The sequence below is a fragment of the Bombyx mori genome, chromosome 1 (assembly GCF_030269925.1).
Source record: "Bombyx mori chromosome 1, ASM3026992v2".
In the NCBI taxonomy this organism is placed as follows: domain Eukaryota; kingdom Metazoa; phylum Arthropoda; class Insecta; order Lepidoptera; family Bombycidae; genus Bombyx; species Bombyx mori.
Genome location: NC_085107.1, coordinates 15,159,230 through 15,175,033, shown reverse-complemented (window position 1 = coordinate 15,175,033; position 15,804 = coordinate 15,159,230). Strand labels below are relative to the sequence as shown.

The following is a 15,804-nucleotide window of genomic DNA, read 5'->3' as shown; positions in this document are numbered from 1 at the left end:
GCACAAATCAACGTTTGTTCGGCACTTACTTTCCGTTGTAGACGTCATCAAGAGCAAACAATATGAAATATGTAATTAGTATTCTCAAATCATGATGACATGTGAGAACAGAAGTTATATTAGAGAACGAATTCGCGTTGACTGCTATGAACTAGGCATTTACTTTAGTAATTTTATCGACACGGAATATTATTATTTAGAGTTGATTATTTCTGGAATATTGCGTCCTCGTGAATCCTTAATGTCTGTTAAACGAATCACAAACGAAAACGAAACGTTCATTTAATAAAATAGAACATAATTTTTCTGTTACATTTCATAAAGTCGTAAATGAGTGTAATTAGAGAAACATACCCGGTGTAATGTCGAATGAATGATCATGTTTTATTGCCTCAGTGACATAAAAATATTTTTGATTACTGCCGTAAATTTCCGGCATTCAGGATTCACATAATTCGTTTGGTGTATTTTTTTCTTCTTTTTTTCCCCTAAAATTATTTACATTGACTTAATGCTGTGCGACGTATGCGAATTCTGTATACTTGTTTACATTGCTGTAATATATCTTTATTTAAATATTTCAATGTTCATACAGAGTTCTTTTGTCAGAGTTTTTTTTTATCCTACCTATGCTGAACCTTGAGAGGCTATTTCAGCGTTGCCCTAGCGTGTAGGTGAGCTCTCGGGACCCAAACCGGAGCTGTTGCTAACACTGGCCTTAGCAAGAGCAGTGCTTTGCAGAATCTACCACCGGATCGGAAGCGCGACCAACTGAGAAGATCCAGCGAGAAACTCAGTGGGCTGTGTCTATGAGTTAATTTACTCGTCGAGCCCTTCGTCGCAAGCGACGTGTTCGGCAAGGACGGTGACCAGTGATTATTAATTAATCCGCGATCGTTTTCGTCTTTGTGATTTTGTTCCAAATTAGGAACTCGTGTTAAAGAATTCAGTGGAAATCGATTATACAAAATGTCTAATAGTATTCCAGAGTTTAAAGGAAAGATTTATTTACTGTGACCGATCAGTCAATTGACTAGTCGGTGACCGTCGCGGGCTTCTCAAAAGTGCTCGATAAACAATTAACAATATAAGCGGTTCGATAATCGAAAATAAATCTGGCTGGCACTCAATACTCAGTGCGGACGTTTCACAGTCATGTTTTAATACTTGTCGTCACTTTTTAAAGCTCGTAGATCACATAGAGAGGGCCTCGACGGAATAAATTGCTTTCAAGTTGGCAGGCGCGGAGAGACGAGGGCCGGAGCCGCCGCCCTAAATTACTTTACGCATTTAACTATAGATTTATTGGAATTTAAGTGGTACAGGTACGTAGGTACGTAACGAATTTATGTATTGGAACGAGACTAGATGTCGGGATTTTATTTAAAAGATCGAAGCTTTATCACGAATAATAGGCATTGGCCATTGACAACGCAAATATTATCTATATAAAATTAAAATGTGTAGCAAAAATTTTGTACCTCTTTTTTCGAAAATTTCACGGACGAAGGAGTTTAATTTTCTTATTGCTTAAAGTCTGTGGTTAAATTAAGAATAAATTAATGTTTGTCTTTATTATTAATATTTGTCTAAAGTCGAAGTCTTGGCGAAATCTGTGACTATAGAAGTATAATAGTCTTTGAGATTAGAATTATAATAGTGTACAAACTTATAATTTCAATTAATTACCTATAGTCGAATTTCGACTACCGTGGGACCGCTAGTACCAAAGATTGTAATTACGTTTACGTGCCTAAAGTAATAAGTCTGAAATCAATATACTAGCGATATTTGTCTAGATATTAATTCATGCATTTCGGTTTTGCCCAACCGTCTTCTGTGAATCTATATCTATACTAATAATATAAATCTACAGTGGTTTGCATCCGATTGACTTAAAACTTGGTATCCATGTAGAAAATACATGTACTTAATGGATAGGCTAATATTTATATGAGTGTTGGACTCCCTAATAATAATGACAATAAATAATAATGTTAATTTTAAATACGCAGCGAAGCGGGCGAGTGTGGCTAGTTTATGATATATTCATTTTTTTACGTTAAATTAAATACTTTGTTATGCATATTTAAAACGAAAATGATGGCGCGGCGGTACCTCTACAATTGCCAGTGTATAACGACTGCAATAATCACTTTCCATTAAGTCATCATTTCATTTGGTAGGCAGCGGCTTGGCTCTGCCCCTGGCATTGCTGAAGTCCATGGGCGACGGTAACCTCTCACTATCACGTGGGCCGTATGCTCGTCTGCCTACAAGGGCAATAAAAAAAAAGTGTTCTGCATACTCGTCCGCGTACTAAAGCTATAAAAAAAGCTTGAAAGTTTTGTATTGAATGGTTCGAGAAATTATCATATAAGTGCGTCCAACTAAAAAGTTTTAAGTCCATCGGGGAGACCGATACTCATTGCACAAATAAATAAAAGATAAACACTATATAGATAATTTCTATTTAAAATTAGCGTCTCTATTTCCTGAAAAGAATCGCACCCCACTTATCTCTTAGGTTTATACAACTACTAGCCTTTATCCGCGGCTTCACCCGCATAGTCAACGAAGTCAGGTGTCAATTATTATAACTAAATTATCACGTAATTTATTTCAAGATAATAAATAAGTTGCACGTGAGAATAAAATGTTATTTTTTCGAAATCATTTAAAAATAAAAACAATGTGGATACGTTCCTTCGTTTCCACTTGAAATAAGGACAAACAAACACACTTTCACGTTTATAATATTAAAATTAAAACATGGATGACAGAAGGCTCCTCTGAACTATCGAAGACAAACAGTGTCGGAGTTTATCAATCTGAAACAAATACAGACTTTTAATACAAAAAAAATAAAAAATAATAATCTTTGAAATGTACATTATCGTGAATAAAAAACCCGCTTCGCGTGCTATCATACCACATTTGGATTTCAAAAACGTAATTATTTCAAAGTAATAAATCTATGCACCCGACAAGTAACATATGCGTGTTTTAATTTCCAAGAAAACAGTATCGTCCAAGGAGGATTTTACTTCTAAAGCCGGCTGATTGGGATCTGTTGGTTTGTTTAAATTACGGCCATTAGGTACCACGGGCTTGCACGTGGCCGACAACAGACGAGCCACAGGCGAACGGCCCCCGATGAGAATTGTACCAATACCAATTTTAGAAAACCCCGCTCTTGTATTCTCCGTTTTATTATGAAAAGATCTAGTTATGTTTGCTGCTGTACTGTGCAATTATACGTACGTAGTTGCCCGCTAATATAATACGCTTCTGATACTCAGCCTTGTAGCTGCGCAGTAGCTTCGTTTTCACACCTGAAGCAAATCTTCATATGCTTTGTTTAGTTATTATTGGGTATTTAATGTTCTATGATAATTAGTTCACATATTACCCCTATAAGGCTTAATGCGGCGGGCGGCTATTCACTAACACATATATTGAGTCTGTTGTGGAAGTTCTTAAAATGTGGTTGGGCTAACGCGTAGACAAAGTAAAACATAACTAATTATTATATGTACTTTCATATTAATTTACTAAATATACAAAAAATATTGCTTCGTTACACCTAGGTATTTGTTTTTTTCTCTACCTATTCGCTGGTAGCCTAAGGGATTACTCCAGATATGCGTGGACGGGTAAGTGAGCTCACGGGTTCAACCTAAGAGAATTTGCTAACACTTGCCCTAACAAGAGCAGTGCTTCGCAGAATCTACCACCGGATCGGGATCGCGAAGATCCGGCGAGAAACTCAGTGGGCTATGTCTATGGGAATTTGTATCGTAGCTAACAATGTTCCGTACTGTCGAATAACATTCCGACTCGTCGATCTACTGGCCAAATCAATCGCCTAGTTGAAGATATTTCCCTTTAAAATCGTGACCAAAAATTGATATTTAGTAAGTAACCTAAAGTGAATATACCTATTTAGTGGCCGTTTTCAATTTTAAATCATTGCGTGCAGTTCTCATAGTATGGCTCCTTTATGTCGCGCTCCAGACCTATCATTATTTGTTTACGTTGTCAGAACAAAAAATGGCTTTGGACGTAACCGCCGCCTATTATACTATTTCATTCAATGCCATTTACGTAGGAATTATGTAAATCTGAAGCATAGTTGTTACACGCGCGTTGTTACACGCGCAGCGACGCCCAGCAAGGATTAGTCTCTACTAAGAACATGCGAGACAAAAACCAAAAGACCTATGTATGCTCTGGAATCTTTACAAAAGTACAGACTCCAATCGGAACTGTAGGTATCACCCGTACCTGTATCACTCTCCTCAAACTAGAAGATAAATGTTCATTTACGATATTTCGTGAATATTGGAGGGTTAAGTAATTGCCTTTATCGGCTGATGTTTATTGTCTTAAAATATGATATTTCGAATGCATTTTTATTTTCAGTGTTATGCTGCCAGCCAGACCATTCCTTGACGATTTTCCACGTTTTTTTTTTCAATAATTAATCCAATATACTCTTTGTGCAATAACCATAAGATACGAAATTGTTTGAAGACATCTTGAGCGGAGGTTGATAAATATAATTTCACGATACAACACCAATATACTTATTTATACTATAGTAACGAACAAATCTTGTATATGGCTATGCGAATTGAACATATTACTAACTTAGCTAACTTCTTTGAATGAGTCACGCACTTTAAGAAAATATTTGTTTTAGGTCACCGCTTTCTATTATAGTTAATGTAGTTAATGTTATCTTGAAAGAATAATTCAGAACTAGCGGGGTGACGGAAAAAGAATGCTGGTTTAGTTTTCTAGTGTGCACATAAATTATGTATCTACACGTAACATCGATTCGATTTATTAAAATGTAATAGTGTCAAAAGGTAAACAGAAATAGAACAATTGAATATTTTTATATGTATATTCGGAATACTTATAGTCTATAATCCATAGATAAATAATATTATTGTTGAAATTTAGTATTTAGAGGATTGGGGTACAAATTAGATTTCAGCAAAAATTGCTTTTATGCGAATTCGACTTAAATGTGTTTTACCTTTTTTTGGAATCTAGATTAACTTTGATCTGTCTAACCTCTATTTAGACTAGCCTTTTTACATGAATTATCTAAATAAGTCTTAACCTAAAAGAGGTCATATAGGACCTCTTCTGAGGCCGCACGGGTAGGTACCACCGCCCTGCCAATTTTGGCGGTAAGCAATAATGCGTTTCGGTTTGAAGGGTGGGTAGCCGTTGTAACTATACTAAGACCTTAGAATTTATATCTCAAAGTAGGTGGCGGCATTTACCTTGTAGATGTCTATGGGCTCTGGTAACCACTTAACACTCGGTGGGTTATGTGACAGGACACAAAATGTTATTTTTTATTGCTTAGATAGGTGGACGAATTCACAACCCAACTTCTTATTAGTTAGAACCGACTATAATGTGAAATTTCAAATTTGAAAAATTCTGTTGGATATACGATCTTATGGTCCTGATATTATGATTTCATTTTCATAATACCCACCTAAGAAAAATTCTGTACCGGTATGCTGAACTGAAATCTTGTTAACAGGTTCAACGCCAATGTTCGGGATGCGCAGCGTGCATGGTCAGATGCTTTCCGGAGGCTCGTCTATCAGTGGCCTCGGCAGCTTCAGTCTATCCTCGCCGCTGCCAACGCTTCCACCAGACCGCAAGATGTACTCCACGCCGCCACCGACCCCGCTGCCTGCACTCCCGTCGCCGGCATCCGTCACTTCCACACCTGCACCACCATCCACTTCCACGACTGTGCATTATTATAATTAAACGCCATTTTTGTACGCGACGGCTTATTAAGCGCCCTTTTGTACGCGAGACCAAATTTTCTTGCAAAATTCAAGTGAATTCAAATTCACTGTGATAGTTTCAGAGAATTCAATGATCTACCTGCAGATAGTTAATTGTATTGACGTCAATAAATAATGTGTTGTCACACCCACTCCAATCATATTTAGCTTCATCTTACGTTACGTCCATCGTAATTACATTTAGGACGGTAATATAAAAAAGAAATTTTTAGAAAAAATTGGAGATTTAAGATTTTTTGGCGTGGTAATTTATAATTATCTCGGTAAACTTCAGTTTATCAGTGCTTTGTTGAACTATGTAAAACATAAAACAAAATATTACGGGTCGCTTGTATATCAATACATACATCGTAACGAACACAAAAAAATGCAAAGACGTTGTTAGTCTTATCTAAAAACAAATACAAAACATGCCATTTCACTGTTCTATGAAAATGTTTTATTATAAAATATTTTAAAATTCAGTAATGACTAGTGGGTACAAAAACTACCAAAATATTTCTTTAAAAAAATGTTGTGACACGAAATTTATTTTATGTAACATTACTACTCAACTTTTAGACTGTTAGACAGATCTTTGAATTAGGTACAGGCGATAAAACAAATAATGGAGACAGTTTTAAACTTTACTTAACTTTTAACTTTAATTTTTTCAACTATAAAGCGTTCTTTGGAATAACATGATTCTTACACTTGAAAATATAGTTTCAAATGTATTTTCAGATATACAGAACATTCTTTTCAACTGTCATCACGTTTCAAAAGAACTTATTTTCAGTGCTGTCGAATACTCTACTGAAAATAACGTGTTTCGCTGTAGCTGTAAAAATCCCATCACAAAATAACCAAAAAGAAATATAATAATATAAGAACGTGAGAAAATCAGTTGATTTATTAGTGAAATACGTAATTAGGGTAAGTCATGAAAATAGCTGTAAACATTGTTGATTCAATGAATTACAAGATAAATAGATGTATACAAAAACTAGACGCAAACCTTCTTAGTAAATCTAAAAGATATTAAACAATGTACAAACAGAGAAGCGACGGTTATCACATTACAATACCGCCTTACCTAGGTTTCATACTTCAGTGGCCTTACCATGCATTCGTCAGATTTCCTATCAAACTGAATATAAACTTAGTATATTACCATCAATGTGCTACAAATTTCGCACGAGTAGTTACACCGAACGTCTGTCTGTAACTAAAAATTTGTATGGAGTTGGAAGAGCTTCCCATCGTTTGCCGCTAGGGGCGCTGTTCCAACTCCATACAAATTTGAGTTAACTTTCACGCGATCGAGAAGGTAAAAACTCGCACTAAGCACACAACAATTAGTTATAACACAGCAGACCGGGACCGAGTTTCACTAGTATCTAATAAAAATGTAGAGCCCAAAAAGGGCATTCTATTAATTTCACTGCACTGCATGCACTGTGCACATTATATTACAATTACGTGCGGTGTCAAGTATTAGACTTTGATTTTACATCGCGTATCAAATGTTTTTTTTTATTTAGTAGTAAGTCGATAAGTATTAATACATATTTCTGTAACAATAATAGTGTTCTATTTATCATTTCGTGAATTATTCTCTTGTACCCTGTATCATATAATTTTATTTTATCGTGAAAGTATCTCTATAAATACCACTTTTATTTAAATACGGTTATACTTAGTTTGCTTCGGTCTTGTAATAAAATTAGCACATTATATTATATCCATGAATAGTATTCATATATGAAAGTAAAGTTGCTACGTACTTCATGTCTATTTTTAGAGGAAAATTTAGTGAAAAATAAAGTATGTTATGTAGTAAATAAATCGATGCTTGAAACAAAAGTCTAGTACATTATTTAATAAATAAATATATGTACGTCAATACGACTTTTAGTTAAATTTAGAGAAATATTATCGAAAACAGTGAACGACAACCTTTAGATTTATAATTTACATTACATTATATTATATTATAGCAATGAATAATTTTGAAATTATTGGATATTAGTTTTAAGATGTTTTTTAATAAATATAATAATAATACAACACGTTAATTTTATTTCACTCCGGTTCAGCTCGGTTTGGTGACCCAATCAAAAATTAAATAAATTAAATACATAAAATTCGTGAGTTTTTTTTCTCACATTTTCTTGCAACTTGTAACACTGTAAAATTGTGCCCAAGTGTTGACAACGCCTGCATTTAGAATTCTTTCGGTTCGGTGGAATCGATTGTATAAAAATATAGGAGCTTTATTTGTTGCACACGTTTTGGTGTGAAAATTTTTAATTTGGTACAACAGCGTAAATGCAATGAATTAATTTGTACAATGTGATCGGTTTTTTTTCAACAACAACGTTCGAACAAACTGATGTGCAGTTCTTCTCTAAGCGCATAAATTCAGTACCTAAGTCTGGACCGGCTAGTTTATTTTCGTCATATTCCTGGTGAGGTCTGAAAAAATCGTAAACGATGAGATGACAGTGACAGTGATGACAGTGCGCTTCCAGAGATCTTTTTTGCCACGTACCTTCAGGCTTTAAAATGAGCTCTCCTCCATGGTGTTTCCCGAGCGCTATGACATATCCTTCTTCAAACGAGGCTTGTGGAGATTACTTAACAGTAGGCAGCAGCTTGGCTCTGCCCCTGGTATTGCTTAAGTCCATGGGCGACGGTAACCACTCACTATCAGGTGGGTCGTATGCTCATCTGCCTACACGGGCAATAAAAAAAACGAAAAGTGAGAATTTTCCCGTCCGCGCATAGTTGGAATAGACTCTTAAGCTTCTAAAGGTTCTGTATAAAAAAAGAGTTTTTTTTTTATTTCACATCTTATTGGTATTATAGATATATGAACAAACGTTGTTCTTTGTGAATTTGCGTCAGCTCACATCAGCCCGCTGGATATAAAGCTTCTAATGAGCTTATGGATCGCAACATGCACATCACAGCATGAAACCGTCGCTGCCAAAAATTTTCAATGTCTACAGACGTTGGTGAGGCCATTTAAGCTTAGCTGCTATTGAGATGAATAAAATTAATTAAAAAAAAAGCATTACAACATGTACGATGCCTGATCTCATGACTGCATAGCAGCCGAATTAGGACGACCGTGCAGACTCGGGTTGAGCCATTGAAAATGTAAGGGCATTTTTTTCCAGTAAACTATTAAGCAATACTACTAGATTGTTATCTTTTGAAATTCTCCAGTATACAAACCAGAAATGGTTTTTAATTTAGGGACTATTTATTAACCGACTTCAAGAAGGTGGAGCCTCTCAATGTGTCGACTATTTTTTATGTGTAAATTTTTTTTTTCTAGGTGAACCGATTAATATAGAAAAAATAGATGAAAGCCTGGAGCTTCTTATGTGGTTCGATTTAATCAAAGCTAAAATTTCATCAAGATGTGATCAGTATTTTTTGAATTATCCTCAATTATGCATCTGCAAATTGACTTCGACTACATTCATAATATTCGTATTTTATTTTAAGTTTGTGAAGTCGGTTTTTTTTTTGGTTAAGATTTAGTACTATAAAAAAACATACATACCATACTATAAAATATGCATACTAAAAAACTTAGAGGAGATGAGTAGATGATGATGATGATGAGGAGATGATGATGAATAGAGAAAGTAAATGTATAAAAGCAATGTAAACTATTAGATATGTTGCGAATGAGAAGTTTATCAAATAGTTTTTAAACTTAGTACTTATTTATTTTAATTTTTTTATCTGTCCTTATACAATTGAACAATAATTTTTAATTTCATAAAATATCTCCTTTTTTTTAAAACTAACACAAACACACGTGACTAACACACATAAAAAATTCAAGCGTAGTGAGACCTCCTTTAACAGTCGGTTAAAAAGATAAACAAATCAACCCAGATTAATATCTAGGTGAAGACTATTCAGCCTAGCGTCTGCACAGCGTACTGCACACCAGACATCGTTGGCTGTAAAAACATTATCGGTTAGCTGTCATCGACTGCCGCTGCGCTTCTTAAAGCGGCTCAGATATTTCGCCCGTTACAAAATTTAATTGCTTGTAAGAAAGTAACGTGGCTGTTTATATCTATTTTTTTAATCTGCTCCCGTTGGCAGACGCGGGGACGGTTAGGGGAAGTCCGGGCATAGTGGATAGGCCAGGCAAAGTGAATACGCTTTATTTCTTGTCAAGAACATGTCGGAACACGCGCTCCTCGCGCCATTACACTCCCCCGCCGGTCCGCATTCGTGGGCAAACAGAGGTAGCGGAAGGTCGCGTCGCGTTCGAGATAAAAATCGAAAAAACCAAATATTGAAGTTTTCTTATTACTTTTCAAGGTACGTAATACTTTAATAACTCATATAAAAGATAACCATATTGTTTGGTACGATTATGTCCTCTAAGTGCATATTTTCAAGTATAAATTCTGAGAGTTTTGTTACTTTGTCGTCACTTCATTTGGTTTTAGGTTAGGTTGAATGAAATAAATAGGTTTAAGGCAAAGTGATCACGGGTAAAGTGGATACGGTATTCGCTTTGCCCTCGATGACTTTACTAGGCGTTCAATTATTATTATTTTTAGATGGTATATAAATACAAGAGGAAGACTAATCAAGCCCAATGGAGTGAGGACAGTATGATGCTTGCAATAGCAGACTGCAATTCTGGCATTCCTGTCAAAACGACCGCAAAAAAGTATGGTCTACCTTACGCCACTCTCTATAGGCATTGGAAAAAAGGTAGTTCGACGGCTCAGCTTGGTCGTTTTCGTAAAGTTTTCAACGATGGTCAAGAGGGAGATCTTCGAACGTATTTGTATGAAATGGATAGTGTTTTTTATGGGCTAACCCGAGAAGATTTTAAAACATTAGTTTTTGAATACGCGAAACGCAATAATGTCACTTATCCGCCTAGTTGGGACAAAAATAAAAAAGCTGGTGATGATTGGCTAGCAGGATTTATTAGAAGAAATCCACAAATTACACTAAGAATTCCAGAAGCAACCACAATTGGCAGAGTTAAAGGCTTCAATCGTCCTCAAGTAGAAAGGTTCTATAAACTGTTAAGTGAACAAATTGAGAAGTGTCAAATTGATGGTACTAGAATCTATAATATAGATGAAACTGGCATTCAGACCTCGACAAATAAACCACCCAAGGTTCTTTCAGTTAAAGGTAAGAGGCAAGTTGGAGTCATTTCCAGCACTGAACGTGGACAAACTACGACAGTCGTGTGTTGCTGCAACGCTTCTGGATCATTCGTTCCACCGTTTATGATATTTGCACGTAAAAGGATGCAAGATCGCCTTTTGGATGGTTCTCCTCCAGAGACTCGAGGAAGTTGTTCAGCTTCGGGATGGATAAATGGAGAAATATTTTTGGATTGGCTTAAATTTTTCGTCGGCCACGTACGTCCGACAAAAGACAAAAAAGTTATTTTACTTCTGGACAACCATGAAAGCCATAAATACTACCCAGCTTTACAGTACGCAACTGAAAATAATGTCATCATTTTGTCTTTGCCACCGCACACCTCAAACAAACTTCAACCTCTGGACGTGGCTGTATATGGTCCATTTAAAATATTCTTCGAGCAAGAAATCAATAGATTTCAAAAGGCTCATCCAGGTAGGATAATCAACCAATACGATGTAGCCAAACTGTTCAGTCCAGCTTATCTGAAATCTGCTACTCCTAACAATGCTATCAAAGGCTTTCAATCAACCGGTATCTGGCCAACAAATAAAGATATATGGGGAGAAGAAGATTATGCACCATCTTCTATTACAATGACAGACCGTAATACCGCTAACCAACAGGAGACTTTTATAGACTCAAACAGTCAAAATGTTGAAATTACGATTGACATCGAAAAGCCTTCTACATCAGGGCTCCAAAGTCAGTCACTGCAAATTGATGTAGAACCACTGGAACAGATTGGAAGAAAATTTATTGACAATGTGAATGTAGAAGTTGAAGCTGCAGTGGAAAATAGTATCATGGGTATAGTATCAGTGTCCAATATGAATCAAATACATTCTCGAGATACATCGCCTTCAATTTTGGATAAATTACCCGACAAAGATCCCCTTACATGCAATGCTGTTGTAGTAACGGCTGTAGCTGATAATACTCAAAAATTGTCTAAACCACAAGAAGCAATGTCCACTGAAGATATGAATCAAGGTGCAGATCTGACTCAAGACAGTATAGATATAAAAGAGGGTCAATTTAAAGGCAACGATGATGAAATTATTATGGACCTGGAATCATCTACGGCTCGGGCTTCAGCATATTTCAGTCCTAAAGACATAAGACCGCTTCCGATGCCACGCGTTTCTGTGGGTACACGTAAAAGAAAGGTTCAAAAGTCTGAGGTGTTAACAAGCACGCCGGTGAAGCGAGAACAAAAAGAAAAATTTATAAAAATTAATGTCAAAGCAATGAAAAATATGAATATAGATTTAAATGCTAAACCAAAGACTGCGACAAAGAAAAATACTAAAACGACCAAAAATATAATTGTTAAAGATAAAAGCAGTGATAAGGAAAACGAGGAAGAACAGTGTGTATGCTATTATTGCGGGGAGAACTATATAGAAATAAATAAAAAACCAGTTGAGGATTGGATTCAGTGTGATAAATGTAAGCAATGGAGTCACGAAAAATGCACGGCTTATGGAGGAATAGGCTTATTCTTTTGTGATATCTGCACGGATTAGGTAATTTAAAACTAGGCTAAGTACCTATTTGTGTTCACTTTGCCCTATCGTCTTATCCACTTTACCCGACCTATGGGGCAAAGTGGATACCGGCATGTGTTGCAATATTATTGACAATTAAAATTAAAGAACTGCTATTAAGCAATTTTTGTTGATTATATTAAAAACTTTAATAAATGTTGATTCTCAATGAAATTTTCTTTTATTTATATGCCTATTGGTTTTCTTCCTATAGCCCATCAAACGTTAAGGTGTCCACTTTGCCCGGACTTCCCCTAATCGCAATTCTTGATCGGGCTGCACAACTTTTTTTTGCCTACCTATGCTGATAGCCTTGACAGGCTATTTCAGCTTCTCCTTGACGTGTAGGTGAGCTCACGGGGCTCAAACCGGGACATAACTTGACAATAGTCTCTGGAAAGCGTGAGCACTTGTGAATAATATACCTAAGTCGCGTGATTGAAGCGTAAATGTGGCTTTCATAAATCTGAGAGCATTTTCAAACCGTTCTAATAGTCTTGTGTGTGATTTATTGCTTTTTTATTTCCATTTGTACTTATCTTTCATTGACGTTCGTGTGATAGGTACTTTAGCGAAGGAACGTGTAATGTTAATCATCGTGTATTCATTATAGAGACATAACATTTTATACCTATATCGAGGGATGAAAATCTAATTGGATTAAGCGACATTTTTTCAACCTTACAGGAGAGCCATTTAAAGTTTGGTAAAAATTTCATTAGAAAAAACTTTAGCTATTTGAATGGAGTAAATTTTATTGAAGTTCAATTAAAAACATCGCACTGTTGGTGCTAATACCAAATAAAACGTACCTTTAATTACCAAGGAAAACGTTGCCTATTAAGCGAAATGTCGCTTACAGAGAGGAAAAAGGAAGAGTGAAGATTACAGCATGCCACTTACTACTCGACTCGACCTCCATACAAGAACCGCACCAGCAATCTCATTACCCCTGCCTCGTCAGGTAGGGAGTCCATGCCCGGGCAGAGGGGATTGCACCAAGGCCCGACCCGTGCCTCCGTAAGGGGACACGATGACCCGACGACCAAATAACCTTTTACTTCCCTTCTCTTCGTGATGGGCGCTTAGAGCAAACAGTCTTCAGATTTGAAGAACCAGACTGCCTTTGTACAATAGAATTGAAGCTTCGACCCAATGTCTCAAGATAGATAATGTCATTCACGTTGTAATTCCATGAGCTTTCGATAAATCATCAATTCTTAAAACACATGAAAAAAGTTAGCACGTGTCGTTGGTTTTTTTATTTATTACTATTTCGTTTTAGGCTGTAATGTGCTTCTACGTGCATCGTGTTCATCAGTGTTGAGGATCGTGACCTTTACGGAGTACATACGTAAAGGTTTTCTGAGAAAATTACTAGTGGTGGGTTCCCGCGTTCTTCTATAGCAGAATTTCAGAGGCGATTTAGTTCCTCTGGGCTACGGAAGCCCTAGTTCGGGTTAATTGACCGCTGCCCGTTGCTCTGCGTATATTTTTACGGCTGGGTAGGTGGCATACCGTCGCCAACCCTCCTCTTTTTTCATCCGGGCTTGGGACCGGCAATGGCAGAGTTAAAGTGATGTGCTTAAATACGGACAAAACATTGTTCTCATTGAATTCCTCTAAAATTGAAAAAAACATACTTTTTTAAATAACTGTCTGTTCAGTTAGTAGTTAAGTAACAGATACGACCTCAGTCTGTTCGAAACTGTCTACCACCTACCGTGCATCCTTTGTAATGATATATATCTTCTCAAAATATTCCCAGCTCATATATTTAATTATTACCTTGATAGATCTGATAGATCATACTTGAGTGCGAAACAACGTCCTGCCGATTTAAATCCAGAATGCAGCTGTGTGCATTAATTGCATGCTATGGGGTATAAATAATTATGTATTTATAATAAAAAGTGTTTTCTGAGATCGATGTAAAAATATTAATACACCGCCACCTAGTGTCAAGCTTGTGAACGTTAGCACGGAACCCCTGTAAGCATCGTCCATCGGACATGAAAACTCATCGTCGTTCGCAAGGGCGAAAATAGAGGGCACTATTACTATACGCAATGTAAAAGAATACTATAATAATCAGGACTGTCCAGACAACATTTAAAATCAATATTTGTTATAATTTATCTTTATTCTTGTAACATTCCATTCCCATGACATCATATAAAAGTAAAGCTATCTTTTACTGTTATTGGAGAAATTCCCAAAAAGTATTTTGTTTTTGAAAATGCGGCCCTCCAGCTATTGTATTAAAAATTAACCCGCAAAGCTACGTACCTGGGACAGCCATAAATTAACCAGCGATTATGTATATAGTATACTGTTAAATTTAATTATTTAATTAAATTGAACTCTGCCGTACATTCTTTCAGAGGTAACTAAATTAATACCGCGTGTAATTTAATATTTTAGACGCGATTGAAGTAAATATTTTCAGTACCTACCTAGGTAATGAGTACATTTTTTATATTTAAAAATATTATATCAGAACCTATTCTGTATTGGCAACATAATATTTTATTTGTCTCACTTATAGATAACCATTCACTTCTACATTCAATCACTATATTTACCCTACTTTTTCGTAAGGTAAATTTAGCGATTACTATCCTAGTGGTGATAAATAAAAATCTGTTGTGTATAGCGTTAATTAACTTGACGCGGGGGGTCATAATAGTATGGAGGGTCTCTACCCTCCATACATAACAGCTAACACCACTCCAGCTTGTTGGACGTTAAAAAATTATAACTGGGAGTTACAAAAAAGTTCAGCATGTTTCTGCCTATACGCACATATCAATAAAATCAGTACTTTGGACAATGTTTTTAAAAACAACAAAAGCTGTTTTTCATTTCTACAGGCTATTTTTAGTTGTTTTAATATATTTTTTACACCAGAATATATTTTGTGAACAAAACGACTGTTTTTATTGTATGGTACAATAGAGTTTAGCAAATGTTGTAATATTTGGGGAATCTTTTGATTGTATTTTAAACGAAAGGTAAATGTGCGAAAGCTCTGTGATTGTCTTTTAAAAGTACCTACTGTAATAGTTAGTTCTATATTTGTGATTCTTTGTCCCAATATGTAATGTAAACGGTGTAATTGTTCCTAATTTCCCGCAAACCCGCAAAATTATAATTTGCGTAATTACTGGTGGTAGGACCTCTTGTGAGTCCGCGCGGGTGGGTACCACCACCCTGCC

At 36.0% G+C, this 15,804-nt stretch overlaps 2 protein-coding genes across 3 annotated transcripts in view; both read left to right on the top strand.

Annotated features, from left to right (window-relative positions):
- Window positions 1-7,895, top strand: part of LOC101741693 (forkhead box protein F1-A) — a 53,046-nt gene extending 45,151 nt beyond the window's left edge. Inside the window, exon 2 of one of the 2 annotated variants that reach the window (XM_038011720.2) lies at window positions 5,570-7,895. In XM_038011720.2, coding sequence (XP_037867648.1) covers window positions 5,570-5,805 — 236 coding nt within the window. In that variant the 3' untranslated portion in view covers window positions 5,806-7,895. The remainder of the gene's footprint in view (window positions 1-5,569) is intronic. The other variant, XM_038011725.2, reaches the window with a different exon arrangement.
- Window positions 7,896-10,087: 2,192 nt separating this feature from the next.
- On the top strand, window positions 10,088-12,760 carry LOC119629123 (uncharacterized). Its single transcript, XM_038013948.2, has 2 exons — window positions 10,088-10,181; window positions 10,427-12,760. Exon 2 carries the CDS (start codon window positions 10,427-10,429, stop codon window positions 12,563-12,565), a length of 2,139 nt encoding a protein of 712 aa, XP_037869876.1. The 5' UTR covers window positions 10,088-10,181; the 3' UTR covers window positions 12,566-12,760.
- Window positions 12,761-15,804: the final 3,044 nt, after the last annotated feature.